Source organism: Poecilia formosa, unplaced genomic scaffold (assembly GCF_000485575.1).
Source record: "Poecilia formosa unplaced genomic scaffold, Poecilia_formosa-5.1.2 Scaffold55, whole genome shotgun sequence".
NCBI classification, from domain to species: domain Eukaryota; kingdom Metazoa; phylum Chordata; class Actinopteri; order Cyprinodontiformes; family Poeciliidae; genus Poecilia; species Poecilia formosa.
In genome coordinates, this window is record NW_006799994.1 from 1,768,304 (window position 1) to 1,782,859 (window position 14,556).

General features: G+C 42.1%; 1 protein-coding gene across 2 annotated transcripts in view; it reads right to left on the bottom strand.

Moving 5' to 3' along the window:
• tspan9a (tetraspanin 9a) overlaps nt 1–13,802 on the bottom strand; it is a 101,257-nt gene extending 87,455 nt beyond the window's left edge. Inside the window, exon 1 of one of the 2 annotated variants that reach the window (XM_007553220.2) lies at nt 12,802–13,801. In XM_007553220.2, coding sequence (XP_007553282.1) covers nt 12,802–13,167 — 366 coding nt within the window. In that variant the 5' untranslated portion in view covers nt 13,168–13,801. Of the gene's footprint in view, nt 1–12,801 lie in introns of both variants that reach the window. The other variant, XM_016672045.1, reaches the window with a different exon arrangement.
• Nucleotides 13,803–14,556: the final 754 nt, after the last annotated feature.

Here is a 14,556-nt window from a genome sequence, read left to right on the forward strand (position 1 = left end):
CCTATTCTATTGTTATAGCCACTAAGCATATTTAAATATGATGAACTATGTATTAAAAACACACTTAAAAAATACAATTGTTTATAAATGTAGCTTTGATAGATGTTTGAATATGGTTTCCAGTAACAAAAAGTGTGTTATGATCGATTAAATGCGCTGATACATCATTGTGCCTGCTAAACACATAACGCTGAGTGGAGTGGAGTACCGCTCCAAGATGGCCGCCCTAAATCTCGTCGGCGACAATAGGCGAGAGCGGTCCATGAGGCGTCTATCCTTATATTATGTCTATGATAAAGACGACACACATTGAGCTTCCATCACCATCTGACAGGAATGTTTATTCTTCTTCTGTGTGCCCAACCTTATCTATGCCACCATAGACAGCGCCCCCCAGCGGTAATATGTGGAATCACACCAAGTAACTGAAAAAACACGAAGGAACTTAATACAATAAGAACTTAAGAATAGAGAAAGGAAAATAATGTTGAGATTTCTATTTTTATACTTAGTGTTTTAATTCCTTATAACAGCTTGTTGTCATCCCTCTACATAACAAATCTTAAACATTTTCTGAGGCGACTGACTGCATATTTACTTACACTTTTAGGTTTGTAGAATATTCTGAAGACCTGTTATTTTTCACCCACTGCCTAATTGTGCACCCCTTTGTGTTGATCCATCACAGCCTCAACAAAATACACTAAAGTTTGTTGGCTTTCTGTAACAGAATGTGAAAAAATTCAAGATATGAGAATACGTTTGTACAATTTTTGACAACTCTACCGGAATGATCTGGATTACAGCTGTCAGATGGTTTCTAACACCATGATCAGAGACATCCCTCTGTGTCCCAGATACTGGAGGCTGGATTTCCTTGTTTTTCTTTTAAAACAACACTTCAGGCTATTGGGCTAATTTCTATTTCAGGACGCAAAACGCCCTAGAAAAAAACCAAAACAAAATAACAAGCAGATACAGAAAAGAAATTCTTTAACGTCAAGAAATACAACTTGAAATTGAAAATGAATGTTAATGTAATGAATAGTAAGAACTAATTGACTTGCTTGTTTGATAAGATGCTGCAAAACCAAAAAGGCTCAGCTGCTATACAGAAGAAATAATGTCTATTACTGTTCCACCGCCTGTCAGTCAGTTATCTGTGGATCGCAGCAGTGAAGGAGCCTGACTACTGACTGCATCTCCCTCTTCAGGGAGAATATGGGAGCCAGTGGTGAGCACACCTCATGCACATCAAATAAGACTCAGGCTCAGATTGGATCAGACGTAACGAGAGCGCTGCAACAACTCGACTTAATGAAGATCTGGGTTTCACTTGGAAAACACACACAAAAAAGTCATCTGCTTCAGAACAACAAACAGCTCAATGCATCTGCTGACGCTTTGAATTCCCGAACCATATACTGCAAAAGAGGCTGCTCCATTAAAAAATAACAATGAAGCTTTTTAAGACAATCCTCCACTTGGAAAGCTGCAATATGCTGATTTCATGATGCGGCTGTAATCTGTGACGGTTCGGCTTGATAAATCAATGCATGCAGTAAAGTTTAGGGCATAAGCACGGCGTCCATTTGTCATCGCTAACAACGTGCAGCATAGAGCTTCCTGCTGGAGCCGTGTCCTGAGCTCATTATGATTCAGAGAGTGAATGCCTGAGTCCCTGACCCAAATTCAAAATGGCACGTTAAAATACACATATTCAAAGTCAATCTGTTCAGAGTTTGTTTCTCTGTTTTCCTCTATTCCATCTGTTTGTCTGCATCTCTACTGTCGTACACGGTTCCTGATCGTCCCCGGCTCTTTAAGGATCGTTTAGAGATGAGGAGAGGCAGCCAGATGCCGTGTGGGATGCTTGAGTGGCTTTATGGTGGGAGAAGAAGTAGGCCCTACTGAATCAACTAAAGTAGCAGCCCTGGGAAAATTGCTCCGGCAGTCACTTATTGACATACCTCAGCCTACAGCTTATGATCTCAGGAGCATTTAGGTGAAGAACCAGAGCACTAAAGATCGTCTCTAATGGACTTTAAGCAGTTAAATAAGAATTGGAGTCAGCCAAAATAGAATGTCTTCACTGCTGCTTTAAATCGTATGAATGAAAAATGTTTCATACTGCAAATTGGAATCAGCATATTTAGAAATATACAAATAAAAAGAGATATATTTTTTTTCTCATTAAAGTTGTCCTGTTTAAGGTCAGCCTGATTTTAAATTCAACTCAGAACTTTAAGGATCCAAAGGGAAATTAAAGGCTTTTTTAGCTCATATCTTCACCTTCCTAAAATAATTGCCTAAGCTTTTTTTTATCTTTTTGCCAAAAGTGTTTTTGTCAAAAAACAAAACCACTTTTGGCAAAAAATGATTATTTTAGGAAGGCAAATATATCTAGTTTTGTAATAGCTAATAGCTAAATTTAATATACTAAATGCCAGAATAATGAGTTAAAGAATAAAAGTTTTTTTTTTTAAATCTCCGTTGAATTTCAGAGGTTTAAACACATCTTCTCAGTATTTATGACTTGGATTTCCTCCCAGAAGTTTTCACAATAATTTTCTGAAATTTCACCCTTGTAGCTGGTTGAAGCGGGTCAAGTTTGAGGGACACAGAAACATAATGCTATGATGGCTGAACCTTTCCATGCTGATGTTAACTGATGTTGAGAGTTACACCTAAATCAGAAGTTTACGATGCCGTCCATCGAGTCATTTTGGAAATAGAAACAATTCTGCTCGTCCTATCTGATCGAAAACAGAACAGATTTCTTCTGATTTAATGCCAAGAATAAAAATAGATTACACTTCTTTTTATACAGCATATGTAAATATCTGTACACATGAGCATACACACATTTCCCCTCTCCCTTTGAAGACATGTTTAATTTTATCCTCAGAAAATGAACAAAATAATTCTCCCAGCCGGCGTAATGAGATTTGAGATGAGGAACAACTGGGAAACACTGGCTTCATTGTAATTTGCCTTCAGCTGATGGAAAAGATGCTGACTTGTTGTTCCAGCGAGCTGCTGGAACATTTCACATTAACACTTTGCACGGATGCCTTAACCAGTGTTCCTGAAGCAGAGAAGGGTGATCACAGACACCACAGTAGTTTACAGCCACTGCGGCAGAAAGAAGCTGAAAATTATTTTCATTTCCAACAACGCTCTCCTGATTGCAAACTGATCTGCTCCAAGATTCTGGATAAACTGTTTTCTGAGCTGGACATGAAAACACAAAGCGGATTTTTTCTGCAGAAAAGGCTAACAAAACACGATCATATGTAATAGATATGTCTGTTTCAGAATGGCAGCAGCCTCTGCTCTGATAATGAAGCTCAGTGTGTCTGCGCTGCTGCTAAGCCAAATATCCTCAATTCCACACTGCATTAAGAATCCAGCCTCTTTCCACCAAACTGAATTTCATTATGAAATATAACAGCGTTTTTACCTAAGAAGCAGGAAGAAATTGTTTGTTTTGTTAACATTTTTTGTCTTCATAGCCATCAACGTTTAATAAAGCCTTTCACTTATGAAATGTTCAAAAGCATTGGTTCTCAAACTGTGGTACGAATACAACAGATTGTACTGTGGAGCTAACAAGCAAAGGACGATGAGAATTTAACAGAAGTGACGACACTGAACCAAGTGTGGCAGTATGCCCTGTAGGCTTTGAACGCACCACACAAGTGCCTGAATCTAATTGGTTGTGGCGCCGGCTGCCTGCATATAAAGGGCCCTCCCTCACCTGGTTGACATCACGTTGTTTTCCTTCCGGTTCAGACATCGGCGTTTGCTGGTGCTGCACTTTAGGTAAGGCAGGCTTCATCTCTCTCCATCAAACTTATTACTTGTGACTTATTTCCATTTTCTGTATAACAGCCGCAAATTAATGCGCTTAACGACGCTCTGATCGCCGATCCATCGTCCTTGTGGTAAGAATCTTCCCACACTTGACGTTTGTTAGCTTAGCTTTAGCTCAGCTTCTGTTGTATATCCAGGCCGCCTGTACAAGCTCCCCGTTTCCTCCTTCCTGTAAGAGGCACTACATAAAGAGCTCAGTGATAAGTGAAGTGCTAGTTTTGCATGATTTCAGATTCCATTTCTAACATTTATTTTTGATAGCCGCTGCTGTTTGTCCTTGGCCGGTGTTCTGTCAGATCAGCATACGTTGTCAGTCATAAGCTTTGCTCAGACATGTATACGCTGTTATTACCATATGACTGTTTAATCAGCAACATAGAATCATGACGTAGATCAGGGGTCCCCAAACTTTTTCCTACGAGGGCCACATGACTGTTCCCTTTTCTGGTCGGGGGCCGGTCTTAGTTTTTCGAGAAAGAAACCTTAGAAAAGTTTTGTTGACGGGGGGGGAATTGGATTACTGCCGACGACATATTCGCGTTTGTAGATAGATTTTTACCCAGAATGCAAATGGAAAAAAAACGTGAGCTGGTACTGACTAGTATATATTCCATTGAGGGAAACTAAGTTTCATATCTGCTCAAGAGCCCCCCTGGTGGTTGAAGAAAAATCCACATATATATGAAAAAAAAACACTGAATGCTCTCTGGTATTGATCAGGGGGCCGGACCAAATGAGGAGGCGGGCCGGATCCGGCCAGCGGGCCGTAGTTTGGGGATCCCTGACGTAGATTATCATACACTTTAACAGCTGTATTGCATCCTGACTTAGCGGTTAATGAGTTTTACACGGGCCTGTGTTGTAGTAGGCTGCAGCCAGACCTGCTTTAAATACACTTTGAAACCATGACAACGCATGTATATTTATCTATCATATTATGACTTATTTTTGTCATAACTTGTTGCGTATGCCACTGACGGTCAGACTTGATGCGCATGCGTACTAACTGCATGTATGCTATCCTGATAGCATACGCTGTCCATACGGCTATCTGTCAGATAGATGGCCGTTTGCTTGCTGTCCGGGTTGTCCCCACCTGTCGTCCTGTTTGGTGGCTTCATGCCCGCCGTCCTGGTTTGGGTAAAGCTGGCTCCTCACTCGGCCAGTGTGGCTGATTGGTGACCAGCTCGGACTAATCCTGCTACAGCGTGGCGGTTCCTCCCAGGACGGACCCTTAATTTGGACTATTGCTGCTTGGACTGAACTGTATAATTGCATTGTCTGTAATTTGAATGTTTCTTTTATTTTCACAGGAACGGCCAGCTCGTGGTGTTGGTGGTACTGCTTCTGGTTTGGTGGACGATTTTCTTTTGGTTTTGCCGTTTCGTTTGCGTTTCTTTTTAGGACACTACCCTGAATTGCACCCCTATCTGAGTTGAGCCATAACTGTGTCTTTTAAAGTGAGAGTGTTTTTAAACTAGTATTTTTGATTAAACTAAAACAATTGTGTAATTAAACTTATTGAATTATGAGACGTCTCAAGCCTCATCTGTAGCGGGTCTGTGATTTAAAGGTAACTTTTTAGTGGCGTTATTGCAACCAATTTCATCTTGATTAAAATGGTGCTTTTAAATTTAAGTTGCCCATTTTTACCACACTGGTCCTGCCACACATGAAAAACTGCTGCAATTCACTTACATCTCCAGTCAGAAACTGGATGTGAAAATGACACCAAACCAACCTGAACCATGTTCTAGTTGCATGCCTGAGAGAGTTTGCATTTCTAATTCGTAGCTTACTAGCACCACAAGCTAACGGCAACAACAAACCATAAAAACCCTGCAACTGTCTTCAGTGTCGAGCAGCCATATTGAATTCTGTGGTAGAGGTTGCGGAGTAAAGCTGAAGGAGGCTTTCCTGATCGTTTTTACAGTTTTACCACAGATCTAAATGATCCTTTTGGTCAGTGACTAAAGGTCCTTTACTGATATTCATTTGTACCAGTTTAATTTAAACAATACAGTTGAGCCCCAGTATTTATGGGGTTAGGGACCATATCCGCCCAAAAATGTCTAAAATCGGTGAACACTTGAGGCTTCCTCTAAAACGGTTAAAGCTCCAAATACACCCTGATATGCATTAAAGTGGACTGGAAGCCATAGAAATGGGTCAGAGCTAAAAAACAAAAAAAAAAGGGTGTTGAGGAGGGTGTTTTTATTCCCTTCATCACTGTTTATTTTAAATGACTATTGGCACATTTAATTTAACTAAAAGTTGTCCTAACAATCTCCCATACCAACAAATTGAAATTTTACTCCTGTAAGCCTGCAGATAACAGATTCAACAGGCAGCAGATTGATTTTGGAGTAATGCTGAAACATCAAGTTGCAGTGTATATTTGTTTGCAAAAAGAGAATGACTGCAATGTTTTTAATTACACGACTCAATCACTCCACCACAGCAGAAAATGATTAAATCACAGCTTTAAAACTTTGTACTTCTTTACCTTTTGAGTGCGAGTCTGGAAATCAAACAGTATCCAACTGCTCTGAAGCTGAGCATGTTCACACTGTAATCAGAGCAGCGTTGAAAATCCTAATTCCCCTGCAAAAAGCACCACCTACCAGAGGCATCTGAGCGTAAAATGCACCGTCAATTCTCCTGCTCTATTACCTCGATCCCCAAGCGTGAACCACGGCGTCTCCAAACACCTACTGATCTGTGGCAAGAGCTAATGAGCTCAGAGGGGCTGCACAACACGGGCTGCAAATCGAAGCAGCCGGAGAGAAGACATGTAAATTAAGAGAATCTCCCAAATGATCCAGTGGACAAAAGGAGGGATATGGAAATATTTGCCAAGCTGGTCAGACACTCTGAATCATAGCTCAGCAATTCAGAAGGAAAACTAATTACAAAATTTTATTATAATACAAATAATCATGTTTTAGGAAACAGCTACTGGAAATGTTAAGGACCAGAATAAATATTAGGGCTTGAATTTCCACAGGCTGAAATGCATTGATGCAGGAATTGATGCAAAAGGAGCCAGACCAGCTACTCAGTGTAGATGCTCTACTGTAGATAAATTGTCCAAAATCCTAAAATGGATATCAGCCAAAATTGTAATCGACGGTCAGGTCTTTTAAACTAAGATTGGTAGCCAACCAGAAAACTGCAGTCAGTGCATCGTCAGTGTTGTGTAATGATGCAGTTTTCAGAAATAAAATGAATTTGATTTATCCTTTACATTCAAAAGATGTGTAATAATAAATATGAATCAGTCACTCATGAGATCTACAGCTTTGTGATAGTTTAACTTATCCAGCAGAAGTGAAGCTGAGTCAACAGTTATTGATTCAAACTGACTGCATATCAGCTAAAAGTTCTTTAGCTGGAGCTACTCTTATCATGATTCTGAATGCACCGATTTACCTGCATCACAGTTTTACCTGGCAGTGAGTGATTCAGCTCAGGTGTTGTTTCTTAAAAAGCCCAAGAAAAAAACCTTCTGCACCCAGAACACACCAGTGAGCCATTAAAGTTGACTGAAATGTTTGCGGAGAGTGAAAAAACAACCAAATTGCTTCAGCCTGAAACCCGGGGTGTTCCAGCCTGACAGGGAAGCAGAGGAGCAGCTTGCTTGAAACTTTTATGGACTTTCACAAAACCACACACAGACCTTCACACACTCACCCCAAACTCACTAAAACCACCTTAATTCTGTGAATATCCCTCTGTCACATCAAAGCTTACATGCATTTCACATTTTTGAGTTAAATTCAGTGTTTGAATTGATAGGAAAAATAAATTGTGAGTGCGTTTGACTAAATCCAGCAGCAAGCTTAAGTAAGCACAGGAATTCATGAATGCTAAACACATCTGCTTTTTCCTGCTGCAACAAAGGAGATGCTTTGATTGTACCCCTCTTATATTACTAGGACAAGACTGCTGAACCGACACTTTCCTTTTAAATATGAATATCAAGTGAGCTTCTGATATGGCAGGATAATGGCACAGCTGGGGCAGAGCCATTAGCCTGCTGCACAACTAATCTCCAACAAAGAAAAAGAGTTTGTGGGTGATTTTATGAGGCACTCGGTAACAAAATTTTTAAGCACAGTTTTTAAGCCCTCTTTAATTTTTAAAAAAGCCAAAGCAAAAGATAAATACTTGTAAAAACATTGTTATTCCACAGTAAACTGAACTCTGAATCGGGGCGCTCAGAATGAAGGCAATACTGAGAAAGCACTACACAATAGGAAAATGAAATCCTTGCTCCCAGCAAGAACACCAGCGCTGATAACAGCAAGGCTAACAGCAGCAGGACTGAACATCAATGGCCCTATCAGGCGGCTCCAACAGACACTATTAACACACGCTTAGAGGCGAGCACAGCAGGTCTTCGTCCCCACTCAACCACATTATTTGTCACACTACAAAGGCATTTTGCTTTGATGATGTAAGCTTTAGCATTGAGCTGTCCTAAGGAGTCGTGCTCTCAATCCCCAGCCGCACAACCAAGTAGTGCTCTAATCTGGCCCAAACTACCCCCTGCAGCTCAGACTCTCCTAATCCCTCATAAGAAAGAGGAGCCAGATGGTCACGGACAACTGCTGCTGGGGCTGAAGATCATGTACAGCAATGCCTCGAGTGCTTGCTACTGTTTACCTCCAGGTTATTAGTGTAAGCAACTGTAGATGTGTGGGAGGTAAACATGCTGTGTGCCCGGCGAGCGTGCTTGTCCATGTGTGTCTGGTGTCTGGTTACCGCTGTGGATCGTTCCCTCATCCGTCTCCGATCTCCACATGAGACGACAGAACGTTTAGAGGAACAGCTCTCTACCAGCTTCAGTAACCTTGTGATTTCTGAAGTGCCGAAGGTAGAACAGCGCGGTCCCAGGAGTGTCAAGATACAACATACCTCCTCCTCCTCCCTTCGTCCGAGGCGACCTATCATGACTGTGGAGTGATCTCATTACTCAAAGCTCCACTAACCCGCACACTGACCCCAAAGTTTGAATTTTTAGAAGTCCGTAAGCAGCTACAGATAATCGTGTTGATGGCGAGACACCGTATTATTTGGTGCTGGTTAAAGCCTTCAGTGTAACGACCAAACAATCAGAGAGGACACTTCTGGAGTAAATATAGGCCTGGTCAATAACTCAGTAACAATATATATCACGATAGACATGTGATCAATATCAACAGATATACGTCCAATAGAATATTCAATAATTTCACTGAACTCTGAATCAGAACTGCACAGCATTCTGGGGGATGTAGGCAGAGGAAATGCTTTAGTTGCTCAATCTCTCACGGCTAGCTAGGCACAGGTGGCATCGACTCGCTCACCCTTTGGTTACCTAGCAACAACTTGCTGAGTAACTGGCGCAGCAGCAGTTTCATGTTTTGCCTCTGTGCCTCATAACTGCTTAAAAATAAAAAATGACACGGAGAGAACAGAGAAAATGACCAGAACAGCTCAAGATGTCAGCAATTTGGCAGTTTTCACATATTTACAACAAAAAAGTAATCAATAATTATCAATAGACTGATATGAAACGCTGATATTGAGATCAATTTTTCAGCTATGTCACCCAGATCAAAGTAAACAAACATTCTTTAAGAATCTTTCTGAAGACCAACAAGCTAAATGAAAACTGGAACGCACCGGCCATGACGTCTAAAGTCTGTTCTGCCTGTTATTAGCGGTGAGGCTTCACTGCTAAAAGTCATTAAGCACAAACTGAGTCTGGAAAGAGTTTAAGTAAAAGCCTCCCCACAAGAAACTGGCTCTTAAGGAAAAGTGAATCTCAATGTCAGTTTAATGGTTGGAAAAAGATAAAGTTGTCTTTGCTAATCCACATCGAGCCGTGCCTGCAGGTATGTTGCTACAGAGCGTCTTTACATTCCCTTTTCGTCCTGATGCCAGCGTACACTAATGTTGTTCCTAACTTGGTCTTTCTTCTTTGTCCTGGCAGGTTTTCAGTGCCAACACCATCTGTGTTTGTCTGTGTCTCTTTCCTGTCCTCTTAACCTCCAGACGGCTGAGGCAGATGGCAGCTACTGAGTCGGGCTCTACTGGAGGTTTCTTTCTGTTAAAAGGTAGTTTTCCCCTCTGCTGTCCCCCTGCACCAAACATCTGAATGTTAGTTATGTTGTCAGTGTGAGATACTTGACTCTAAATAATTTGCAAACACTTTGTGAGTTTAAATAAGATATCTGATAAAAATAAGAAGATTTTGATTGAAGTTTTCAGTGAAGAAACACACCTAATAACTCTTAATTGATCATCTAACAGCCTGGAAATCTCATCTGTAAAGCAAACAGTGGCCATCTTGAGACCAAAGCACTCGATTGGAACCTACTGAGATGAGAAAGATGGTAGGTCAATATCTGCAATAAAGAATCTATCATAAGCTGGGGTTTTATGACCTTCTCAGTCATTTAAGCAAACACTGAAGAGCCTCAGTCATTTCTATATCTTTTCCAATCACTCTTGATTCTTCCTCTGTGGACGGGATCACAATATGATTATATTTATTGGCATTTTTATTGCTCTTAAAGAACACAATTTGAACAGAAATATTTCAGATTGTTAAGTGGTTTCTTCTTAACACAGAAAGAGGATATATTGTGCACTTCTGCCTCAAAGATCACTTCAGTGAGGAATGTGGGTGAGCTCTGGAGGGAAATCAGATTTTTCAGTTTCTCCACTACAAACATCCAGGATTATGAAACAACGGGAACCTTTGACTGAAGGAAAAGGAGACAGAGTGAGGGAGATCATATCATGCCAGTTTGACCAGCAGGTTGAGCAGGGAGTCAACAGCCAGACCACCCGAGCAGCTGGGATGTTTTTGTCTGCATCAAGTTTACAAGACAGGATTTTTTTTCTTTGTTTGAGCCAAATGAAGCAGAGAATGAAGTAGATATTGGTTGTTGCACCTAACTGCAAACAGACTTAAAAACTGCAGTGCAGTTAAACCATCATTTGTAAAATGAGTGATTCTGACTGATTATGAGGAGACAAATATGATTTATGGTCATAATGTGGCTCCTTAATTCGAAACCTTCTGGTGACAAGTATTTGGAGAAATGGGCATTTGGCTGCTGGCTGTGGGCATCAGCGTAATAATGCTGGTCAGAACTGGAGCACCACAGTATATTTGTTACAGCCTGGTCATTCCCTTCCTGAAATCGATTCTCATCTCCCTTCAGTCCTACGTCTGGGATTTCCTCCACTGAGTTCAATTTCTCTGTTAGAATTTCGACCAGTCCAATCAGCAAACAGAAGAAGTTGTGAATGATGACGTTGATTTTTTGTAATGTCGTAGAGTTGTAGTGTGCCTTTAGTTGTAGAGGAAGTGACCAAAGCCGTTCCGTCCGTGTTCGCCACGCCTCCAATGTTGAATTAACATCAACAGCCGCCAAGTTCGGATCAGCACTTCTCTCTTTACAGTAGAGGATGGTTGTTTACAGTGCAGACAATTTCCAACAACTTGAACTGGAGTATTACCTTTGAGTTAGCAATTTTGTTAACAACTGTCAACTCCTCCAGCAAGCAATCCTTTTTCAATAGATGAGAGTCCAGACCCTCCTTACCAGGCAGAGAAGAACAAGAGGACAATTTTTTACAAGTCTGACCATGTTTTAAAGTGCAATTTATGTCCCAAAGGATTAATAACCACAACACTTTTAAATCCCTTCGTAGGGTGCTGGTTCACTAGGTCTCCCAGTTACTGAGCTCAGACAACATTTCTCCAGATTTTTTTCCTACTCATAATAAAAAATACCTTCAAATTCTCACATTTAAGCTGAATACTTTGATTCTATTGTGTTATGAGTTCAAACTTTAAAACTTTTGATTTTGCATATTTCAGAATTTCATTAATGGTAATGGACATAACTATCATGAGCTATGAGCTAAAGACAGATGAAAAGGAAAGATCTATACTGACAGAGTCATTTTGTGTGTGTGTGTGTGTGTGTTTGGGCGTGCATGTGTGTGTGTGTGTGTGTTTGGGCGTGCGTGTGTGTGTGTGTGTGTTTGGGCGTGTGTGTGTGTGTGTGTGCGTGCGTGTGTGTGTGTGTGTCAGACTGGGCAGTCCACAGGCTCATGCCACCCTGCGCCCCAGTTACCAGGACTCCCAGCTCAGCGATACGGCCGCCTGGCTGGATTGACTCCTTCATGTTGGGATGTTTTTTAATGCTTCACGCTTCACTGCATCCACACAAAAGACTTACCCTCATAACCTATAAGCCTTATAATCCATCCTGTAATCACTGAAGGGATGCCCATTTTCATGATAAATGCCCATGCATGGCTACCCGCGGCTCAGCCTGCCGCATCCTGACTAGAATCTATGGGTGAGTAAACCGGGCGCGCTCAGATTTATTACAGTCATTACTGTAAACGCAACAGTCAGAAGGAAAATCAGATACTGTGTTGTAATCATTACACTTTCAGGGTTTTATTACAATTCTCAGTTTCATGTGAGTGTATTTACAGCTGACAATAAAAAAAGAAACAGATTCAATAACATGAAACTACAGCTGAGGAACTTCCCTATATGTTAGCTCTGAATCCCTTCCAAAGTAGTGACCCAGATCAGCCCCCATCAGCACCACAGAACACAAAAGAAGACCTGGTGTGTTGCCACTGACTCTGTCACTGCGTCCAGGAATAGCAGCTTGCACAGAATGGAACAAGCATAAACACCCTGATGTAATTAGAAACGCGATTGTCCCGACAGCCAGCGTTTTGTCGTTTTGTCATACAGTAATGTTTCCCCAGATTAATATTTCATTCACACCTTGAGTTTTCAGGTTTTCCTCCTGATCCAGATCCTCCACCCCCATGACAAGTGGATCGATACGAGCCAGCATGCCAAGACAAACATTAGGAAAATGATGAGCCACTTACCCAGAAGATGAGGTTGAAGATGAACATCAGATACTTCAAGCAGCACAAACAGCCTCTCGCCATGTTGCACTTCTTGAACTCTAGAAGGAACACAAAGGATAGGTCCAGGTAAAAGACCACGTATTTGCTGCCTTTGGGTGAGCTGTACTTGTTGGTCTTGTCCGCGGTGCCGGTGTCGGCTGCCGCTCCGGCCGGCCCCTGCTGTGTGTTTTTGCGTGGCCCCGTGGAGCCGTAGAAAGCGCCGGCAGTGAAGCCGCGGCCACCGAACGGCCGGCCAGACGTGGAGGCTTGAGGAAAATCAGAATCCCGGCTGTCTACTGACGGACTACGGTGAATGGCTGACTCCTCACTGCTGGACTTCTCCATGCTCTAGAGCGCCTGCTGCTGCTGCTGATGCACAGTCTAACATAGTCCCAGAGATAAGACAGAACTACTTGCCCTTCAAATCTCCACTGCTTCACAGTTTAGAAGAAAAGAAAAAGACAAAGGCACCCAACTACATCCACCTTCCTGTGGTCTCCTGCAGAAGTGAGTTGGATGGAGCAGCAGAGGCACTTTGGGGGCAGGTTCACAGTAAGGGTCCTCTGCCTTCCTGTAATAATCCTGGAGCAAGCAGTGCAGCGGCTCCTGTTTGCCTTATGACAGGACTGGATTCTGAGGAGTTGCAACTCTCCCTGCTGTAATATCACTCTCCTCCTGCTCTGCTCATTGATGTGCTTGGCTCCTCCACTGGGACTGAGACCCAAGTGAGTCTCAGCTGCTGACCGGGTAACTTTTCTCCTCCTCCTGCTCCTCTCCCTGCTGCCCTGCTCCGGCTCAGTCCTCCTCTCCTGTACATGTGCGGATGCGCTCTCCCTTCTCGCTCCCTGCCTGGTGAACCATTGTGCGCTCAGCGGCTCAGTCCTCCGCGCTGCCTGTGCTCTGCTCCCCCAGTAGCAGCGCTCTGGCTGATGTGCTATTATCGGCAGACGCAACTAACGGGCATTCCCTATCATCCACCAAGAGCTCTGCCCTCCTCCCCCAAGAGTCTCTCTCTCTCTCCCTCTCTCGCTCGGCCCCTCCCCACTGCAGAGCGGAGAACCAATGCAGCGGCTGCATGAAGAACGGAGCTCCTCCTCTCCACTCCCAGTGTCTTTATTAAGCACATCTCTGTTCCTTTGACTATACATGTTCAACTATTTTCCTCCTATCAGGGGATTCGGGGGTCAGAGATGAGATCAGCAAAATGAAACAAACACTTGGATGAAAAAGCAACAGTGTTTGTCCTGGAGATGATCAGTCTGAGGGACGGAGGGTCAGGGGGCATCGGGTCATTTCATTTCAGCAGAAGATTCTGCAGATGCGACTACGGTGTCTCACATTACACCAAAATTCTTTAAATTGTTTTTTCAGAAGTTTAAATGCCTCAACAATTTATAGGGATGAACTGATCCACTGTTTTCACTACAGATTCAAATATCTGAGGTTTAGTATTGGCCAATACTGATCCAATACAGAAAATCAGTGCTGAATTGACTGAACACATGGAAATGTACTGAATTACACATTTGATAACTCTGCACCAGTACAACTCATTTAAAGTCACCAACAGCTGGTCAACATGTAAAATAACACAAGTTTAATTTGTTCAGTCAGTGCAAAATATCCACAAAAACACTGACCTGTTTATTCATCACTGCCTTGTCCAAGAAAACAACTATTTTTATGTATGAATATTCTTTGTCTGATCTGTCAAAATAATAAAAAAGGCTGACT